Raw genomic sequence first — 18,421 nt, forward strand, 5'->3', positions numbered from 1 at the left:
GATATTGCTCAGATACTTCTTATTGATGTACAATATATAGTTGGGGATTGCACGCGGGCCGTTTCTGTTCAAATTTGCATATAGCCCCCATATAAACCGATCCCTCAATTTGTCTCTTTGAGCCCTTAGAAGCCTCAGTTTTCATGTGATTGAGCTTAAATTTGGAAAAAGGACTGGATTATGATATAAAAGATCCATGGATTATAAGCAGATATAGCCCCCATATAAACCGATCCGCGGATGTGATTTCTTGAACCCTTAGAAGCCGCAATTTTTATCCGATTTGGCTGAAATTTGGAACAAAGACTTGTGTTATGACTTTCAATATCCATGCCAAGAATGATTCGAATCGGTCTATAAACAGATATAGCCCCATATAAACCGATCCCCGTATTTTACTTATTGTGCCCCTAGAAGCCTCAGTTTTCATTCATTGAATAAAAAACTTCCATAATGACTTTCAACATCCATGCCAAGTATGATCTAAATCGGTCTATAAACGGATATAGGCTCCATATAAACCGATAACTGGATGTGAGTTCTTAAGCCTAAAAGCCTCAATTGTCATCCGATTTGGCTGAAGTTTGGAAAGAAGATTTGTGTTATGACTTTCAATATCCGTGGTTAGTGTGATTCGAATCGGTCAATAAATAGATATATAGCCCCTATAAAAACCAATCCCAAAACCAAAACCAATTGCCTCCTTGAACCCTTAGAAGACTTAAATTTCTTCCGATTTGGCGGAAATTTGGAACAAAGACTAGACTTAAGACTTCCATCCATGGCGAGTATGATCCGAATCGGTTTATAAACAGATATAGCCTCCATATAAACCGATCCCCGGCTTTTGACTTCTTCAGCCTTTAAAGCCTAAATTTTCATCTGATTTGGCTAAAAATTTGGCCCAAAACCCGATCTTATGGCTTACAACATCACTGCCATGTTTTATCCGAATAGGTCAATACGGTGATATAGGCCCCCCCAAGTATCGATGTCCTGATATGACTTCTTGAGACCAAAGTAGTTCAAATACAAAGTCAATTAATAAGGTTAAATTTTGGGCGGAATCCTTGGTGGTGGGTACCCCGGCCGAATTTTTGAATCTATTCCACTGTGTCTAATAATGATACACGCTAAAGGGGAACACCAAAAAGGTCCGGCACGGTATAGCTGTGAGGACTACACAGGCTGGAACATTGAGGTCCGCTCTGTGTGTGGTGTCCATAAAAAACTTAACTGCGAGCTAACGGGCGCGTCCACAGGTTGCGGATAGTTGAATGCTCCATAAGGAGTAGCTGCAACGGCAGTCGCGGACAATCAGCGGTATTGAGCGAAGAGTCTCAGTGAGAGACCGGGCGGCACCGGCTCTTGCAGAAATACTGAGTGCCTATGATGCTCGATTTGACAAGACGAGTTATTGGCGTCTTTAATAACTAATGGTCACCCTATTCCCGTGGCGATCTGTCGATTTTGCATTTGTTTCTATGTATGTTCCGTATAGACTTAAAAACGGCTGAACAGATTTTCTTGAAATTTTCACAGATGGTGCGCTATGGACCCGTAGCGAAAATAAAGGGTGGGGTGACCCTCCCCCTTACCCTAATTTTCAGAAATGCCAGATTTTTTTGTGCTCTCTTATAGTAAACTAAAAACCAAAATTTGATGTCCAAATTTCGGATAGAATACCTAGAGGAGCCGCCCGACCCCAAAAACCTACGAAATATATATATTGACCATTCACGACAATATCTTACTCAAATGAAAGCTATTTAAGATAACAAAACGTAACTGATATCCAATTGTCGGACCAAGTGTTTGGGAGACATTTTTACCCACCATGACAATATGGGACTCAAATTTAAGGTATTTGCGAGTAGAATACGAATCTGACATCCAAATATGGGACCAAGTTTCTGGGGGTCTATGCCTTCTCCAAAACACCCCCAAATAGGACTTATTTACTGACTCTGGCAATATGGGGCTCAAATAAGAGTTACTTGAGAGAAGAATACGAATCTGATATCATATGTGGAGACGAGTGATTGTGGGGCCGCCCCTCCCCAACAACACCCCAAGTGGACAAATTTACGACCCTAGCAATATGGGTCTCAAATAAAAGGTCTTTGGGAGTAAAGCACGAATCTGATATAAATATTCGGGAAAAGTGTCTATGGGGCCACCCCACCCCAATAACACCACCCAAATAGGTCGTATTTGCTGACCATTGCAATATGGGGATCAAACAAAGGGTTTTCTATAGTATAACAAGAATCTGAGATATATTTTCAGGGCCAAGTCAAAGAGTGGCCGCCCCATCCCCCAAAACACCCACCAAAATGGACATGTTTTCCGACTATGGAAATATGGGGCTCAAATGAAAAGTATTTGGGAGTAGACCTGTCTGAGGAAAGCCCCATCTTCATAACAATCACCATGACAATTTGGATCTTAAAGAGAGTGGAGCTTGAAATTGATAGTTTTTAGGGTCCATACCCCAAGTCGAACATATTAGCGGACTTTTGCAATAAGGTGTTTAAATTAAAGGTATTTGAGATTAGAAAACGAATATGATACCCGAATATTCGGGAAAAGCCCACCCAAATAGGACGTATTTGCTGACCATTGCAATATAGAGCTCAAATAAAGGTTTTTTTATAGTACAACACGAATCTGAGATATGGCAATTTGGGGTTCAAATAAATGATAATTGAAAGTAGAGCACGATGCTGATTTATTTTCAAGATTAAGTGTTTGGCGGACCACCCCGCTCCCTATATCGGACATATTTACCGACCATATCAATGTGGGGCTCAAACGAAAGGCATTGGGGAGAAGAGCACGAAATTGGCAACCGCTTTCGGGACCAATTTTCTGGGGTTTTACCTTTTTCCCAAAACACCCGCAAACAGCAATTATTTACTGATCATCGCAATATGGGGCTAAAACAAACGTATTTGGGAGTAGCATACGAATCTGATATCCAAATGTGGGACCATGTATTGGGTTGCCCAAAAAGTAATTGCGGTTTTTTTAAAAGAAAGTAAATGCATTTTTAATCAAACTTTAATGAACTTTAATCAAATATACTTTTTTTACACTTTTTTTCCAAAGCAAGCTAAAAGTAACAGCTGATAACTAACAGAAGAAAGAATGCAATTACAGAGTCACAAGCTGTGAAAAAATTTGTCAACGCCGACTATATGAAAAATCCGCAATTACTTTTTGGGTAACCCAATGTTTGGGGCACCGCCCCTTCCACAAACCACCCCCAAAAGAGGACAAATTTTCCGACCATGTTCATAAATATAAGGTACTGGAGATTATAAAACTAATTTGATAACCAATTTTTCGGCCAAGTGTTTGAAGACGTCTCATCCCATAAACTTCCCTTATCGGACATCATGAGACTATCGGGCTCAAATTAAGTCTTTTAAGAGTGGAGTACATCTAACATCCAAACAAAAACACTTCGAGCAAATTCATAGACCAATAAAAATCACAAGGAATTAGATAAAGCCATTTATATTGTTCTACTGTTAGTCAAGCGATAAACATTTACTATTTTCGCAGCATGGTATTCACTTAAAGCTCTTGAATTTTCGAAAATAAATATTCAAAAGATGATTTTGTTCCATATAAAGAAAAAGAAAAATAAAGTGGATGTAACTATAAACTCAACATCCTAATGTTGTTGTAGCAGTTTATTGTGTTCTATCTTTCGTCTGCTTGATTCTGTTGAGTGTCAAGACCCAGGAACTCTGCGACTAAGATGGGGTGCATCCACAAGGATCTGGGTCCGAGTCGAGTGGGTCTGGCCGGGCAGTTAAACTGGTGACGTGGACAACAAGGTTTCTTTGTCTGCAATCCAAGTGCTGCCAGCAAGTGACTTGAGGATCTTGTTTCTACTTTTGACTTTTTCGCAGATTGCTGTGGCATGTGGGGAGAATGTGTAAGAGCTATTAAATGTGACGCCAAATATTTTGGGACACTTGATGGTCGGAATCATTTCTCCATCGACCATCACAGTCAGCTCTGTATTCACCACACGCGTATTTGGTGGCGGATATCTTCAGATTTCTTGCAGCGAAATATGAGGCAAGCTCGTTGAGGTAGACGATCAACCTATCGCAGATGTCATCATTGGGGGGGGGGGGGTCCACCCACCTTGGGGAACTCCCTTTTAAACTCTACGGTGTTTCGACTTCTTATCTCTAAATTCCACAAATGACTGGCCACACAGATAATTCGCTACCCAACGTTTCAGGCCTGGCTGGAGGAACGTGTAGGCGATGTCCTCAAATAATTTGGCATGGCTGACTGCGTCGAATGCCTTCGATAGGTCCAGTGCCACGAGGACCGTCCTATCACATGGCCTGGCCTGATTGAAGCCACTGCAAATGTGTGCGGTGATGGCATGCAAAGCTGTTGTTGTGCTGTGCAGTCTTCGAAATCCATGTTGATGTTCGGCGAATGGAAATTTTCCTACGAGGCTCGGGAGGAGTAATGCCTCAAGCGTCTTTGCCACTGGTGAGAGAAGGGAGATTGGTCTGTACCACTCCCCCAAGCTCGGGTCTTTTCCAAGCTTTAGTAGCGGGATCACTCTACCCATTTCCCAGACATCGGGAACTATAAGAGTGTTCAATGATAGGTTGAGGACAGTGGTAAGGTACTCAACTCCAGGTGAATCCAAATTCTTCAACATCAATGTAGAGATTCCGTCGGGGCCCAAAGCCTTAGAAGATTTGGCGCCACGGATGATATTCGTAACTTCGCCCACGGTAAATTGTGATGGCTATCCATCGGCTCAAAGACCATCAATACGGCGAATGGCTCTCCTCCTTGCCCTGTCTCTCACGGGATGCACAATAAATTGGTCAACATCCTAATACCATCCAATAGTGAATACGATTTCTCACCTTCGAGACTTTACAAACAGAATGCCGAAGTTAGAATAACTTTCATTCCTTAATGTAAGGCATTAAAAAAATCTACACTTGTACACTCTTTAAGCCTCAACTGGTTAAAATTTTAGTGCTCCCTTTGTCAAAGTTATATTGCATTTAAATAGCATCAAAATTGTAAAGCCTTTTGTGTCATAACTAAGCTTTACACACATCTTTGAAAGGAGCATTCGATCTTCTACATATTCACATAACTAGTACAGATAAACACACACTATCATACATCGCTTCTATTCACCACATGAAAGTGCAATCATTTGCAAACGGTTCTGGTGTAAAATGTCCATAAATAAATTGTTAATGGCCACATTTGTGCACATAAACCACACACACACACACATGCGAAAATAGTAAAACCGGCAGTGTAGATGAAAATCAGATGGTAGGTGTTTTTGTGGCCACCACACTTTTAGTGATAGCCGATTGCAACAATATCCCTGAAAAACCCGCATCACTACTGTCCATTTGTCTGTTTGTATGTGAGAGAAATATACAAAGATATATACACTCAAAGAAATGATTTAGTTAGCATTTAAGCATAGTCATCGATTTGAAAAGTTAATGGAAATAGGTAGGAAGGAGATAATAGATGTGGACAGAGATAACTAACTTTTTCGGAATTATTAACATATATGCACACTATAATATGGTCAATATTATAAACTTAAAACTAGAATCGGAAAGCGTTCAATTATTGGAGAAAGTGAGAGAGAGAGAGAGGGAACCACGTTCCTGAATACGGTTTCAGTTGTGAGTTTTGAATTTTTAAGACGGAAAATATTAAATAGAAAGTAAACTCTAGCCTGTCCTATTAATTAAAGATTAATCTCATACCATGGTTAACAAAATACCACAAAGTTCTCATTTATCTCTGTCTGCCATTTATTACGAACTTTTGTTTTTCAGGGTATACCCATATATACAACAGTTCATGCATTAATGCAACCCTCAATACTGAAACATGCATATAAAAGTGAATCCATGTGTAAGGATATGTATACACATTAGTACAATTGAGCTTGTATGTATGACTGAGTATACACATATGCAGATGATGCATTTATTATGCCATGTGTCATGTTGTTAATGACATCGATGTTTGCATTATAACCATTGGTATGGTAATAAATGGAATTATTGGCCATCATTGGCAACAAAACAGCCATGATTTCATGTCCCCAATATCCAGGCAATCATTTTCCTATTTTGACCACCTTCCAATTATGGACAGTTGAACAAAACAACAGCAATATCAACATCAACAAAAAGGTGGGGTGATATCAACCAATGAATTATTTTTAAATATTTCAACAAATTATTTCCTATAAATATTTGATTTGCAATATCGTTGATGGGGGATGATGCTTGATTGGTTTGGGCATTGAGTTTTTTCCTTTTTGAAATAAATTTTTACACTCTTCATAATATCCTCTAATGGTATTAGTGATTATTCAGCGACGTCAGAAATGAAAAAGTACTCATCACTTATAAGGTTCAAAGTAGTCTGTTAAACACTAGAGTGTTATAGGATCACTAACACTATTAACACTAAAGTATGGGAAAGCATAAAAGGCCAATAATTTCAGTGTCATTGAACAGACTACAACTTTATGTTATACTAGGCGAACCGGGCCCGCTCCGCTGCGCCTTCTTTAACTCTCTAATGTCTTAGTCTCTTAGGGTGGGTACACTTCGCCCTGACTGTGGATATCGAATTTGTACCACTGTAACCTGTGTCCGCCTACGATGCTTAACACCTGTGTTCGGATCCTGGCGAGAACATCGAAAACAATTTGAAACTGTGGTTATCCTCTGTTAATCCTGGCGACATTTGTAGGGTACCATGCCATGCATGGTCATGTAAAAAATTGTTTCCAATGAGATGTCGCACTGTGGCAAGCCGTTCGGACGCGGCTATAAAAAATTTTCTTATCATTGAGTTTAAACTTGAATCGAAAAGTTCTCATTGTAGTGTGAGAAATTTGCCCCTGCTCGGTTCATGAGCAAAATTTTATTCCCAAATACCTTTCTTTTGCGTCCCATATTACCACTTTGGTAAATATTTTCTGTTTACGAAGTATTTCGGGGGTGGGGTGGGCACCCTTGGCCTTAAAGTAAATATAAGCTTCATGATCCACTTTCAAATTCATTTCATATGAGCCCCATATGATCGGGAAAGAAGCTCTGTTTGATGGTGGTGTAGACCCCAGGGTCTTTGTCCAAAAAATGAGTAACAATTTCGTACTATACTCCCAAACAGCTTTTAAAGAAGTCACATATTACAATGGTCGGTAAATAAGTCCGATTAGAAAGGTCTTTTGGGATGGGGCGACCCCCAAGCATATGGCTCTTCAATTGGATATCAAATTCGTTTTTTTTTTTCTCTCAAGCACCTTTCGTTTGAACCCTATATTGTCGTGATTGATCTTTATATCCAATTGCCAGGTTTTGGGTGGCCCCCGAGTCACCCGAACACAACAATAGAAACCATGTTTTGTTTTTGGTGACTGTAAGAGTGCAAAAAAATTTCAAAAGAATCGCATTTCCAATCTCCGAGATCTGGTTTCTTTGAATATTAGGGTAATGATGCTCGGGAGGAGTAATGCCTCAAGCGTCTTGACTTCTGGTGAGAGAAGGGAGTTCGGTCTGTACGATTTCAACAAAACTCGAGTCCTTTCCAGGCTTCATTAACGTGATCACTCTGCCCATTTTCCAGACACCGGGAAATATAAGAGTATTCAAATACAAGTTGAGAACGGAAGTAATGTACTCAACTCCAGGTAGATCCAGATTCTTCAGCATCAGTACAGAGATTCCATCAGGAACATTCGTAAACTCGCCCACGGTAAACTGTGATGGCTGTCCATCGGCTTGAAGTCCACGGATGCGACGAATGGCTCTTCTCCTTGCCCTGTCACTCTTGGACCCCACATATAAATTTACAGTCTCTTTGGATCAGTCACGGTTACGTTCCCAAAAGTGACTGAGGTCCTGTCATCCCATCTACCGGGCTTCGAGAGTAACTTGCACCAAGCGTTCCAGCCACAAATTCCGCTTATGTTTGTCGACTACCCTGTTTTTTTTTTTTTCAGATTCATCTCGCTGATTCTGGGGTTTGTGGAGTCCGTACAACGTATCCCATCACGCTCGTCTACGATTATAACTGCCTGCGCCGTGAAATTGGCCCGCACTTGGGGTATTCGACCAGCTGGGTATTCGACCAGCTATCGTCAGCTGCTTTAATGATGTCTCAGAATTTCCTCTCGGCAACTAACACATTCAAGGGGCATGTCAGTTCACTGAAGCGGCGATTGGTCTACTCTCTGAAGCCGACCCAATCGGCCTTCTTATGATTGATATACGTCCGGCGCTCAGAGGTTATGAAGTCGGCTGGTCGGTCGATGGTGAAAAATATGGGGAGGTGGTCTGATCCCAAAGAAATGACCGTTTGCCAGGAGACGTCACTCAAGAGATCAGGGGATGCAATGTAAGCTGCATCTTCTTGTAATCATAATGGGGGCATCCTCATTCACCGTGAAAACGTGGATCCTTCCATCTGCTCTGCCAAAGCTATGCCCGCTGGTCGTTACCTAGGGGAGAATGCCATGAAATGTGATGCGCATTAAAGTCTCCTGGAACCAGACGTTTATTGCCAGATAGTAGCCCACTTATGCCGGGCTTATAAGCGTGGCCATCAATTGCAACACAGCAATTAATGGCCAAGCAGAACCGGACCTGACTGCTATCCCCATGGGCTATGTAGATATCACTAGCGCCGGTGAGATGGGTCTATACTGCAAGCAATGGTGTATGACGACGACATTGATATTATTGCTAGGTTACCGGAGGAAGCAATTGCAGCCTTTGAAAGTATCGAAATGGAGATATCGTAAGACAAAGTGGTCCCATAAAAGGGGCAAGTATTAACTGACTTCCATAAAATTTGACACAGTGACTTATGTCAGTTCGGCCTGGCCGAACTTAACGCAAACAAGTAAAAGTTTGCTCTGTTAATCATAAATTTCATCACTTTGATAAGTCATATTTACATGATTTATTAGACAATGTACTGTTATATAACACTTAAAACAGTTCAAAAAATAAAATTAAATGTCTTTTTAAACTATTAAATTAATTTTTGCACCAAAATCGCGATATCACTTTTTTGTTTTTTGTCTATGTACGATACAACTGTGCATTGGGGCGTATAAATAACGTTTGCTGTGTGTGCATCCAACACTCATACGTTCAGGTGTTCACTCTTAATAAAGGTTACACATGTATTGTATGTAACTGAACATATTCTTACAATTTAAACCCCCAAAGCAACAAAAGCAAACAAACATGAAAGATGTTTTAATGTTGATTTGTTTATATTTAATTTCAGCTCATCTGCCACCGAATTAATATCCAGGCGTGGAGTATTTTCACGACATCATTATGGTTCAGTGGATCAGGTAAGAAAGTTTAATCTTTCGTTTAAAAAAAAATAAATAAAACACACATTAGATGTAAAGAAAACAACTAAACTTTTCTTAAGATCAAAGGATGACATGTTTTAATTAAAATATTAACATATTCTTTATAGATAAACATGATAATATCTAAATGTGAGTGACACCACAAAAACACACACTTTTGTTTGTGTTGTAGACTAAGGATAAGCTTTAGAAATACATTTAGCGATATTTAACTAAACAACATGTTAGTGACACCAAACTGTTTCTGAGCATTAAAATTATTAATTTCTTATCAACTACAGACATATCTTTTATAAGGATTAAAAAAATATGTATAAAAAATGAGAGGATTTAATTTGATAAAAATAAAAATTTTGCAGCAATTGCTAATGACAGCATTAGATTAAATAGCAATAACAATAACTGAAGTGTGTACCACCGAAGAAGTGTAATTGTCACAGAAAAAAGTCTGTCATTACACAAAAACGCATGAATTGGGAAAAAGTACAGCTAAAAGGCAGGGATGTCGAGCGTGGTTAATGTGGTAATTGTATCATAGATGCTTTTTTCGCAATTAATACGAGTCAAATACAACATACCAACGCATGGCCCTTGAAGCATTCACACCTAATATGGTTGAAAAGTCTTCTAACCAAAGACGAAACGCGTCCCATAGTGGTTGGTGTGTGTTGCTATCTTTGGCTTTCTTTTAATTTTTATCTTTTATTAGCTATAACAGCACATTTGTTCCGCCAGCCAAACTCAAAATAGATTTCCATTGATCTTGTGCGCTACTTTTACAACTTGTGACACCTAGATTTATGATGTTTTTCTCCACTTGATTTTTCTATGGCAGTTTTTCTCATCTTCTACACCCAGTGAAAAGTTGATATTAAACATGGTCATTTCAGTATCATACGGTATTGATAGTAAAGCAACACCGCATTGTACAAAAACAATACCGGATGGTAAGGGTGAAACAAAGAATGATTAGTACCGTTTGGTACTAGCCTTATTACCGAATTGGTATTGGTTTTAGCACCAGACCGTTATTGGTTTTAGTACCAAACCGTTATTGATTATTACACCCCTAATGAATCAAAAACAAACCTTTGAAAATAATTTTAATCTAATTTTATTTCGATTATTTATGTTAATTATTATAAAAATTTATGTTAAACCATAGCCAACCTCAATTCTTTGTATTCAGGAATTGATTGCATATCCATCGATTCCCAGAAGTGGTTTTCATATGAATACACCAACACAGCATTGTTCTCCACACAAGAGGCTATCATGTTTTTGATGTAGAATGTGTGTGAATTTGCACAATTTCTATTTCCTCCATTTTCAAGTTTTTGAGCTGGTTTTTACGCACTCAAATTGTATTAAAAAAATTTCGTTTATTTAACAAATATGTTATAATGACGTCAATATTTTAAGTAAAAAGCAACACTTCTGGCGCGAATACAAACGTCAATTCCTATTAGCCTCCTTTGTCGTTCACGTACACTCTTCAAAACTCTTATATTACCCGATGTCTGGAAAATGGGCAGAGTGATCTTGCTACTGAAGCCTACAAAGGACCCTAGTATGGGGGAGTCGTACAAACCGATCTCTCTTTTCTCACCAGTAGTCAAGACGCTTGAGAGACTACTCCTTCCGAGCCTCGTTGGAGAAATCCATCAGCGTATATTTTGAAGACTGCATAGCACAACAACTGCTTTGCATGCCATCACCGCACACATTTCCCGTATTTTCTATCAGCTCAGGCCATGTGATAGGACGGTCTTCGTGGCACTGGACCTAACGAAAGCATTCGTCACGGTCAGCCATGCCAAATTATTTGAGGACATCGCCAATACCTCCCTCCAGACAAGCCTGACACGCTGGGTCGCGAGTCAGTCATTTGCGGAATTTGGCCATAAAAAGTCGAATCACCCTAAAGTGAAAAAGAAATCAGAAGATATCTGCCACCAAATCTTCAGCCACATTGTTCACTTCATACTGTTTATCTACCCAGCCAGACCCACTCAACTGAGACCCAGATTCCTCTGGACACACCCCTTCTTAGTCGAAGAGTTCATGTATGAAGATACTTAGCAGATTCAAGCAGACGTAAGATAGAACACAACAAACTGCTACAACAACAACTACTTATTGACTAAACCTGTTTAACTATCCGGCAAAAAACGAATTTTAGAAATCGCACAACAAATGAAGATTTGGAAACCTGAATTATGTTTCTCTACTAAGTGGTGTAACTATGCGGTACGTCGTTCGGATTCGGCATAAAAAAGGAGGTCCCTTATCATTGAGCTTAAAATTAAATCGGACTGCACTCGTTGATAAGGAAGAAGTATCCCCTGTTCCTTAATGGAGTGTTGATGGGAAATTCAGTAATGTCGAGGTTAATAAATTTAGGGCCCCTCTAATAATATCGATGTCTTCGACATAGGCCAGCAGCATGCGGTCCCTTATGAGAAGTGTGTCATAGCTATTCATATCCACATTTCTTATAATATTCTCCTGCAAAGAGCTTACACAATAAGCTAGTATGGTGAATCTAACCGAGGTCGTAGTTCACTCCAAGACGAATTTCGTGAAGGTCGTCCAAGATCAGTTATTGTTCCAAAAGCCATTAATACTGTGTGCCAACTGATATTTAAGATTGTCATGTGGCCTATCGTGAGATTGAGAAAACCTTAGGCATTAGTGGGACCAGCATACATTAAATATTGCATGAACATTTGACCGTCAAAATAATTGGTTGGATCCCACACAATTTGTCAATCGCTCAAGAAAAATGCTCCAAATGCTTTCGAAAGAAATGCTCCAAAAATACGATCGCGGTGCTTCGATACACGTCCATGACAGATAATGAATCGTGGATTTCAATAGTAAATAGCAGTTGACTGTAGGGATGTTTCAAGACGAGCCAAATGAACTTTTGACGCACAAAACGCTTTCAAGCAAATGATCGCCTGTTTTTTCGGAAAAACTGGTCATATCGCAATCGTATCACTAGAACAACTCAGAACAGTCACTTCTGAGTAGTATACAACCATTGGTTTGCCAAAAAATCAGGAAAACCAACCACCGACGACGGATCACTCTTCACCAAGACAATGCGAACTCTCACACATCAGCTCAAACAATTGCATTTTTGAGCACTCAAAACATCGATTTGATAAGTCATCCGCCGTATCACCCTTACTTGGCCCCGAATGACTTCTTCTTATTCCCATATGTAAAAAATAAAACAAGAGGTGAACGTTTTTCGACACCTGAAGAAGGGCGTATTTTTATCCGATTTGGCTGATATATTGCAAGTGGCGTTTTGTTATGACTTCCCCATAAACGGGAAGGTCCATATCAGGCGATAACTTGATACAGTTTTCATATACTTGAAAAAGTCATTCAAATATCTAGTTACTTGTGAATCATGAGCCTGGCCGAATTAAATGCGTTCGTCTGCTTTTTCATTCCCCTTTTCCGCTATGGCCCGGCAACCAAACGATGCCGATCGTTTCCACCTCAGAGAAGACGTTAAACTCCTTCTTACACTCCAAGATAGCTCGTGACCTTAACGTCCAAGTTTTATTGCTCTTATGGCCAGTTTACTTTCAGTATAGATGTTTACACTCGACGTCCTTTCATTAACACCACACCACCTCACGCATTCCGTGAACGCCTGGATCTTCGCATGACGATACTGCAGGCCAAGAACAATTTTGGAGTGTACAAAGGAGACTGAGGTTGACACGATCCGCATCGTTCGGTTGCCGGGCCATAGAGGTCAGGCAGTCTCAAACAGATTTCAGGCTCATGTTTCTCAATTTAGATCCATCCGTGTAACATGATCTTCAAGATGGCAATGATAGGGTTCCGTCCCTCAAATCCCTCCTCAGACAACATTTGTAATAGGTTATTTGTGGTGGTCACCCATAAGAGTGGCGATAAAATGCCCCCCTGTGGCTTGCCCTCTGCCACTTTCTCCCTTATATTTGCGGCATGGGACCCACAATGTATCCATCTGTTCCTTAGCATACCGTTTGTCCAGTCTCTAAGGACCCGGTACTAGTCTAAGGTTTGGATCAGTGTGTCGGTCCGCACATTGTAAAAAGCCCCGCGAAGTCAATGCATCATCCCATTGTACACGTCTTGGTATTGAAGGAATCGAAGGATTCTTCAATTTTATGCACAATCTTGTGCAGGGCAGTCTTCACCGACCTTCCCTTGATATAGGCGTATTGTTTGTACTTCAGCACTTTACTGGTTGTCCTTTTGTTTACTATGGTATCCACGATATGTTCCATGGTTCTGAGTAGAAAGGACGTAAGGCTTATAGGTCTGTAGGCCTTTCAGCAGTTCGCTGGTTGTCCTTTTGTTTAACATGGTATCCACGATATGTTCCATGGTTCTGAGTAGAAAGGACGTAAGGCTTATAGGTCTGTAGGACTTTAGTGTCGCATAACTTGCCTTGCCGGGTTTGGGTATAAATGCCATCCTTGCCTCCTGACGGGCTTTCAGAGTATATGAAAGTGCTAGACACGTATTGAAAATTGTGGTTAATAGGGACGCCAGATAGTCCGCCTCCTTTTGTAGTAACGTCGGAAATATTCCATCAGATCCGGGTGACTTAAATGGTTTGAAGCTCCCCAAGGCTTCCTTGACCATAAATTCAATTATAATAAGCCTTCGATCAAATCATTATTCCAAGATTCCGGTGTCTCCGTGAGTCCCATCGAATGCTGTGGAAAATGAGTTTTCATCAAAAGCCTCAGCATGTCCTCCGTTGTCTCTGCTTTCACTCCCATGTCGTCTTCTAACGTTTTAGTGTGGACATTGGTTTTTGAGAGAAACGTTTTCATCTTGGCGGTGTGAAATACCTTTCCCACCTCAATAAGCCTCAATCCATATTCGGATGTCGGACCAAAAATAGTCCCTCTTCTACTTCCACTTAACTCGCCTTGTCACTCTCGGCACTCACCATAGGCACATAGTGTTTATGAAGGAACTGGACCCTCACTGAGAATCTCCTCTCGAGATCGCTGATTGGCCGCTAAGTGTTGTTAAAATTGGTTGCTAAATAGGCCTACTGTAGGCTCAAGAACTTACGAACTATGTGTTATAACCATCAGATATAACCACCTTTAAACTTAAGCTGCCTATGGACAAAAAAAAAAGAATTTCATCAACAAATGTTCGCACAAAATGAATCTCAACCCCATTCAAATATAACCAAGGGACATGCTAAGCCCTTTTGTAATTCTTATAAATTGCCTAATTTTTATAGCAAAGAAAAGTTTGAATAAATAATGCTTAATTTTCATAACCCTTAAATGCTGTAAAATACGTACAAATACAATGTTCTAGTACAGCTTGTATAACAACCTAAGAAACACTAGTTAAGGATTTTTTCAGGAAACTCAACATCAAATAGACACATCATGTGAGGCTTTACTTAGAATATTTCTTGCATCGTTGTAATGAAGACACACACACGCACAAGCCATTTTCAAATGTAACAGATATTTCCTTATGTTTCCTTGCCATGGCTTTTACAGGGGAAGCAGAAGGAGGCCACAAGGAAATTACCCATAGCAACATAAGAAACTTGTTACCAACCACAACGAGCCAAGAAACTTAAAGCAAAAAAGTATGGTATTCTATTGAATTTTAGTAGCCAAAGAAACCACTTGATATGCCACAAGTGTCTATCTGGCCTGCCAATATTAAAAGTTCAGTAAAATCAGGAAGAAAAAAACTTATAGAACTAAAATAAAAGTGCAAGCAAAAACACCAAGACAAAAGTTCAACATGAATATGCAATAGAAAGTTAAGAAGTCAAAATGATGCAATCTTCTGTTCAATTAGTTGCACTCTGATCCAATTTCTCATTTGGCTTAAAAAGGTTTACCATGTGATGAAAAACTTAACATTTTTGGCACATGTGGAATGATGAGATTGACTATTTAAATGAAAAGTAGTTGATGAAAATTTAAGTTTGGATTACTTTTGTCTAGATAAGATTGCACGCGATAAGCAATCGCGGTTACTAGCCGCTTCACTCGGTGGCCTTAGATCTATTGTGTTCGCCCTAGGAAGTGGTAGAAGAGCAGCCAAGTAAGGGCGCGTCATCATCGGCCGGACCGAATTTTATATACCCTCCACCATGGATCGCACGGTACAAGTTCCTTTAAAGACTTTTTCAAATATATATAAGCTCTATCAAAGTTATGGACCGATATAGATCGAACTTGTCATGACTGTTTTTGTTTTCTGTCAGTCAACACGCAGGGGATGTCCCCTATGATTGCAGTGCATTGCGTTGGCGAGAGGAAATTGGGAATTGGAGGGGGGAAAAAGGATCTAGTGGTTATTGTCTTAAATCTTTGGACGTCAAAGTGGGTGGGGAGAACATTAGCCGGAAGTCGATTCCACATACGAAAGGTTCGGGCGAACTAAGAATTCTCTCTACAATGCATTGTGCGGTCCGCTGGCCAATCAATTACAACCGGATGTGAGTTCCTGGAATATCTAGTATCCCTGACATACATCCTTACATCAGGAATAAGAAGACAAATATCAGATGAACACACACCATAAAAGTGCCGATATAACAGCGCCAAACAACCCACATTGCGACGATGATGAAGGGAGGCAATAGATTTGGGTACCCCACTGTCCCCAATCAACGCCATGGCTCTCCTCTGTACACAGTTCAGTAGCTCCAGGGATGATTTTGAAGCTCCAGCCAATACATGCGAGTTGTACTCCATTTTCGGTCTTATGAAATTGGTGTAGATGTTAAGAAGATCAGACGGAGTGAGGTAATGCTTACACTGTTTAAGGAAGCCTAAACACTTGAATGCTTCTTTCGACATTTCAAATACATGTTGAGCCCAACAGACATTACTTTGTAAAGGGTGATTTTTTTGAGGTTAGGATTTTCATGCATTAGTATTTGACAGATCACGTGGGATTTCAGACATGGTGTCAAAGAGAAAAATGCTCAGTATGCTTTGACATTTCATCATGAATAGACTTACTAACGAGCAACGCTTGCAAATCATTGAATTTTATTACCAAAATCAGTGTTCGGTTCGAAATGTGTTCAAATTTTGACAAATTTTGTTCAGCGATGAGGCTCATTTCTGGTTGAATGGCTACGTAAATAAGCAAAATTGCCGCATTTGGAGTGAAGAGCAACCAGAAGCCGTTCAAGAACTGCCCATGCACCCCGAAAAATGCACTGTTTGGTGTGGTTTGTACGCTGGTGGAATCATTGGACCGTATTTTTTCAAAGATGCTGTTGGACGCAACGTTACGGTGAATGAACACATTTCGAATCGAACACTGATTTTGGTAATAAAATTCAATGATTTGCAAGCGTTGCTCGTTAGTAAGTCTATTCATGATGAAATGTCAAAGCATACTGAGCATCTTTCTCTTTGACACCATGTCTGAAATCCCACGTGATATGTCAAATACTAATGCATGAAAATCCTAACCTCAAAAAAATCACCCTTTATTTTCATGCCCAGAACATCAAAACCTTCTGATCTACAACAACATCTACACCGTTGATAGACAAAGATGATCGCAATGGGTCAGGGAATCGTTTGTGTGGCAACAAGTAGCACTGATTCTTCCGTGCATTAAAATCTACTCGATTCATTCGACCCCACTCAGAAAATGACAGCAAATCGTGACAGAGTGTATCGTCCATAACCCGCCTCTTGTCCTCAATCTCTCGAAGACTCGGCCTATGGTCGAATGAGTACGCCATTCATCCGCAAATAAGTAGATCGGGTTCATCCGCAAATAAGTAGATCGGGTTCAATGTCTGACCCAACAGATCGTTGATGAAAATTAGAAAAAGAGAAGGTGAAAGAATAGAGCCCTCGGGTAAACCTGCGTTCAATTTGTGCCCATTGGATGAAAACCATCTATAATGACTCGAATAGTGCGATATCTGAGAAAGCTAGAAATAAATCGAACGAAGCCATTACCGACACCAAATGCGACAAGCTTTGATATTAGTGCACCCTGCCAGACCTATCGGAATTGGCCGATAATTCGCAGGGTTGTTTGCCTCACCTTTCTTGGGTATTGGCTGAACGTTTGCAACCTTCCAATGCGGAGTAGGCAAGGTTGAAAATGTTGCGTAATGGACGAGCGAGCGTCGAAGAACACTTGCGTAAGACATGTTTTATCAAGTTATCGACCGATTTGGATCGTATTTGGCGTGGGTGAGGAGGTGTGGTGTTAACGCGAAGACGGCAAATGTAATCATCTTTACGGACAGTAAACTGGCCATCAGGGCAATAAAAACCAGGACGGTAAGGTCACGAACAGTCCTGGAATGTAAGAAGAAAATGAACGCCTCCAGGGCCCCCTGGATAGGTTGGTGATGAGAGCTATATCCAAATCTTTACCGATTTTTACTAAAATCCAGAGATATTATGAAAGTTATAAACGAAAGTAGCATAAAATTTTGAAAAATCGGGCAATACATAAATATGGCAGCTATATCTAACTCTGACCCGAATTCGATAAAATTCACCAGTGACATTAAGAGTCATGAGAGAATCCAAATTTCGTGAGTATCGGTTGACAAAAGTATCGATTGACGAAACCATTACTCCACTTCGGGTGATAATTCCTACCTGTACTTTATACACAAGTTAACATGGACCCAGCACATCGAAAAAAAACGGAAGTAAAGGGTGATTTTTTTGAGGTTAGGATTTTCATGCATTAGTATTTCGAACCGAACACTGATTTTGGTAATAAAATTCAATGATTTGCAAGCGTTGCTCGTTAGTAAGTCTATTCATGATGAAATGTCAAAGCATACTGAGCATCTTTCTCTTTGACACCATGTCTGTCAAATACTAATGCATGAAAATCCTAACCTCAAAAAAATCACCTTTTATATTGGGATGTGTATTAAACACGGCTCAATGAATACAATAAGAATACCAGAGCAGC

General features: G+C 40.1%; 1 protein-coding gene across 2 annotated transcripts in view; it reads left to right on the top strand.

Annotated features, from left to right (window-relative positions):
* Positions 1–18,421, top strand: part of LOC106092360 (GTPase-activating Rap/Ran-GAP domain-like protein 3) — a 269,008-nt gene that overhangs the window by 135,926 nt on the left and 114,661 nt on the right. For both annotated transcript variants that reach the window (XM_059368097.1, XM_059368098.1), the window contains exon 2: positions 9,349–9,418. In XM_059368097.1, coding sequence (XP_059224080.1) covers positions 9,349–9,418 — 70 coding nt within the window. The remainder of the gene's footprint in view (positions 1–9,348; positions 9,419–18,421) is intronic.

The sequence above is a fragment of the Stomoxys calcitrans genome, chromosome 4 (genome assembly GCF_963082655.1).
Source record: "Stomoxys calcitrans chromosome 4, idStoCalc2.1, whole genome shotgun sequence".
Lineage (NCBI taxonomy): Eukaryota > Metazoa > Arthropoda > Insecta > Diptera > Muscidae > Stomoxys > Stomoxys calcitrans.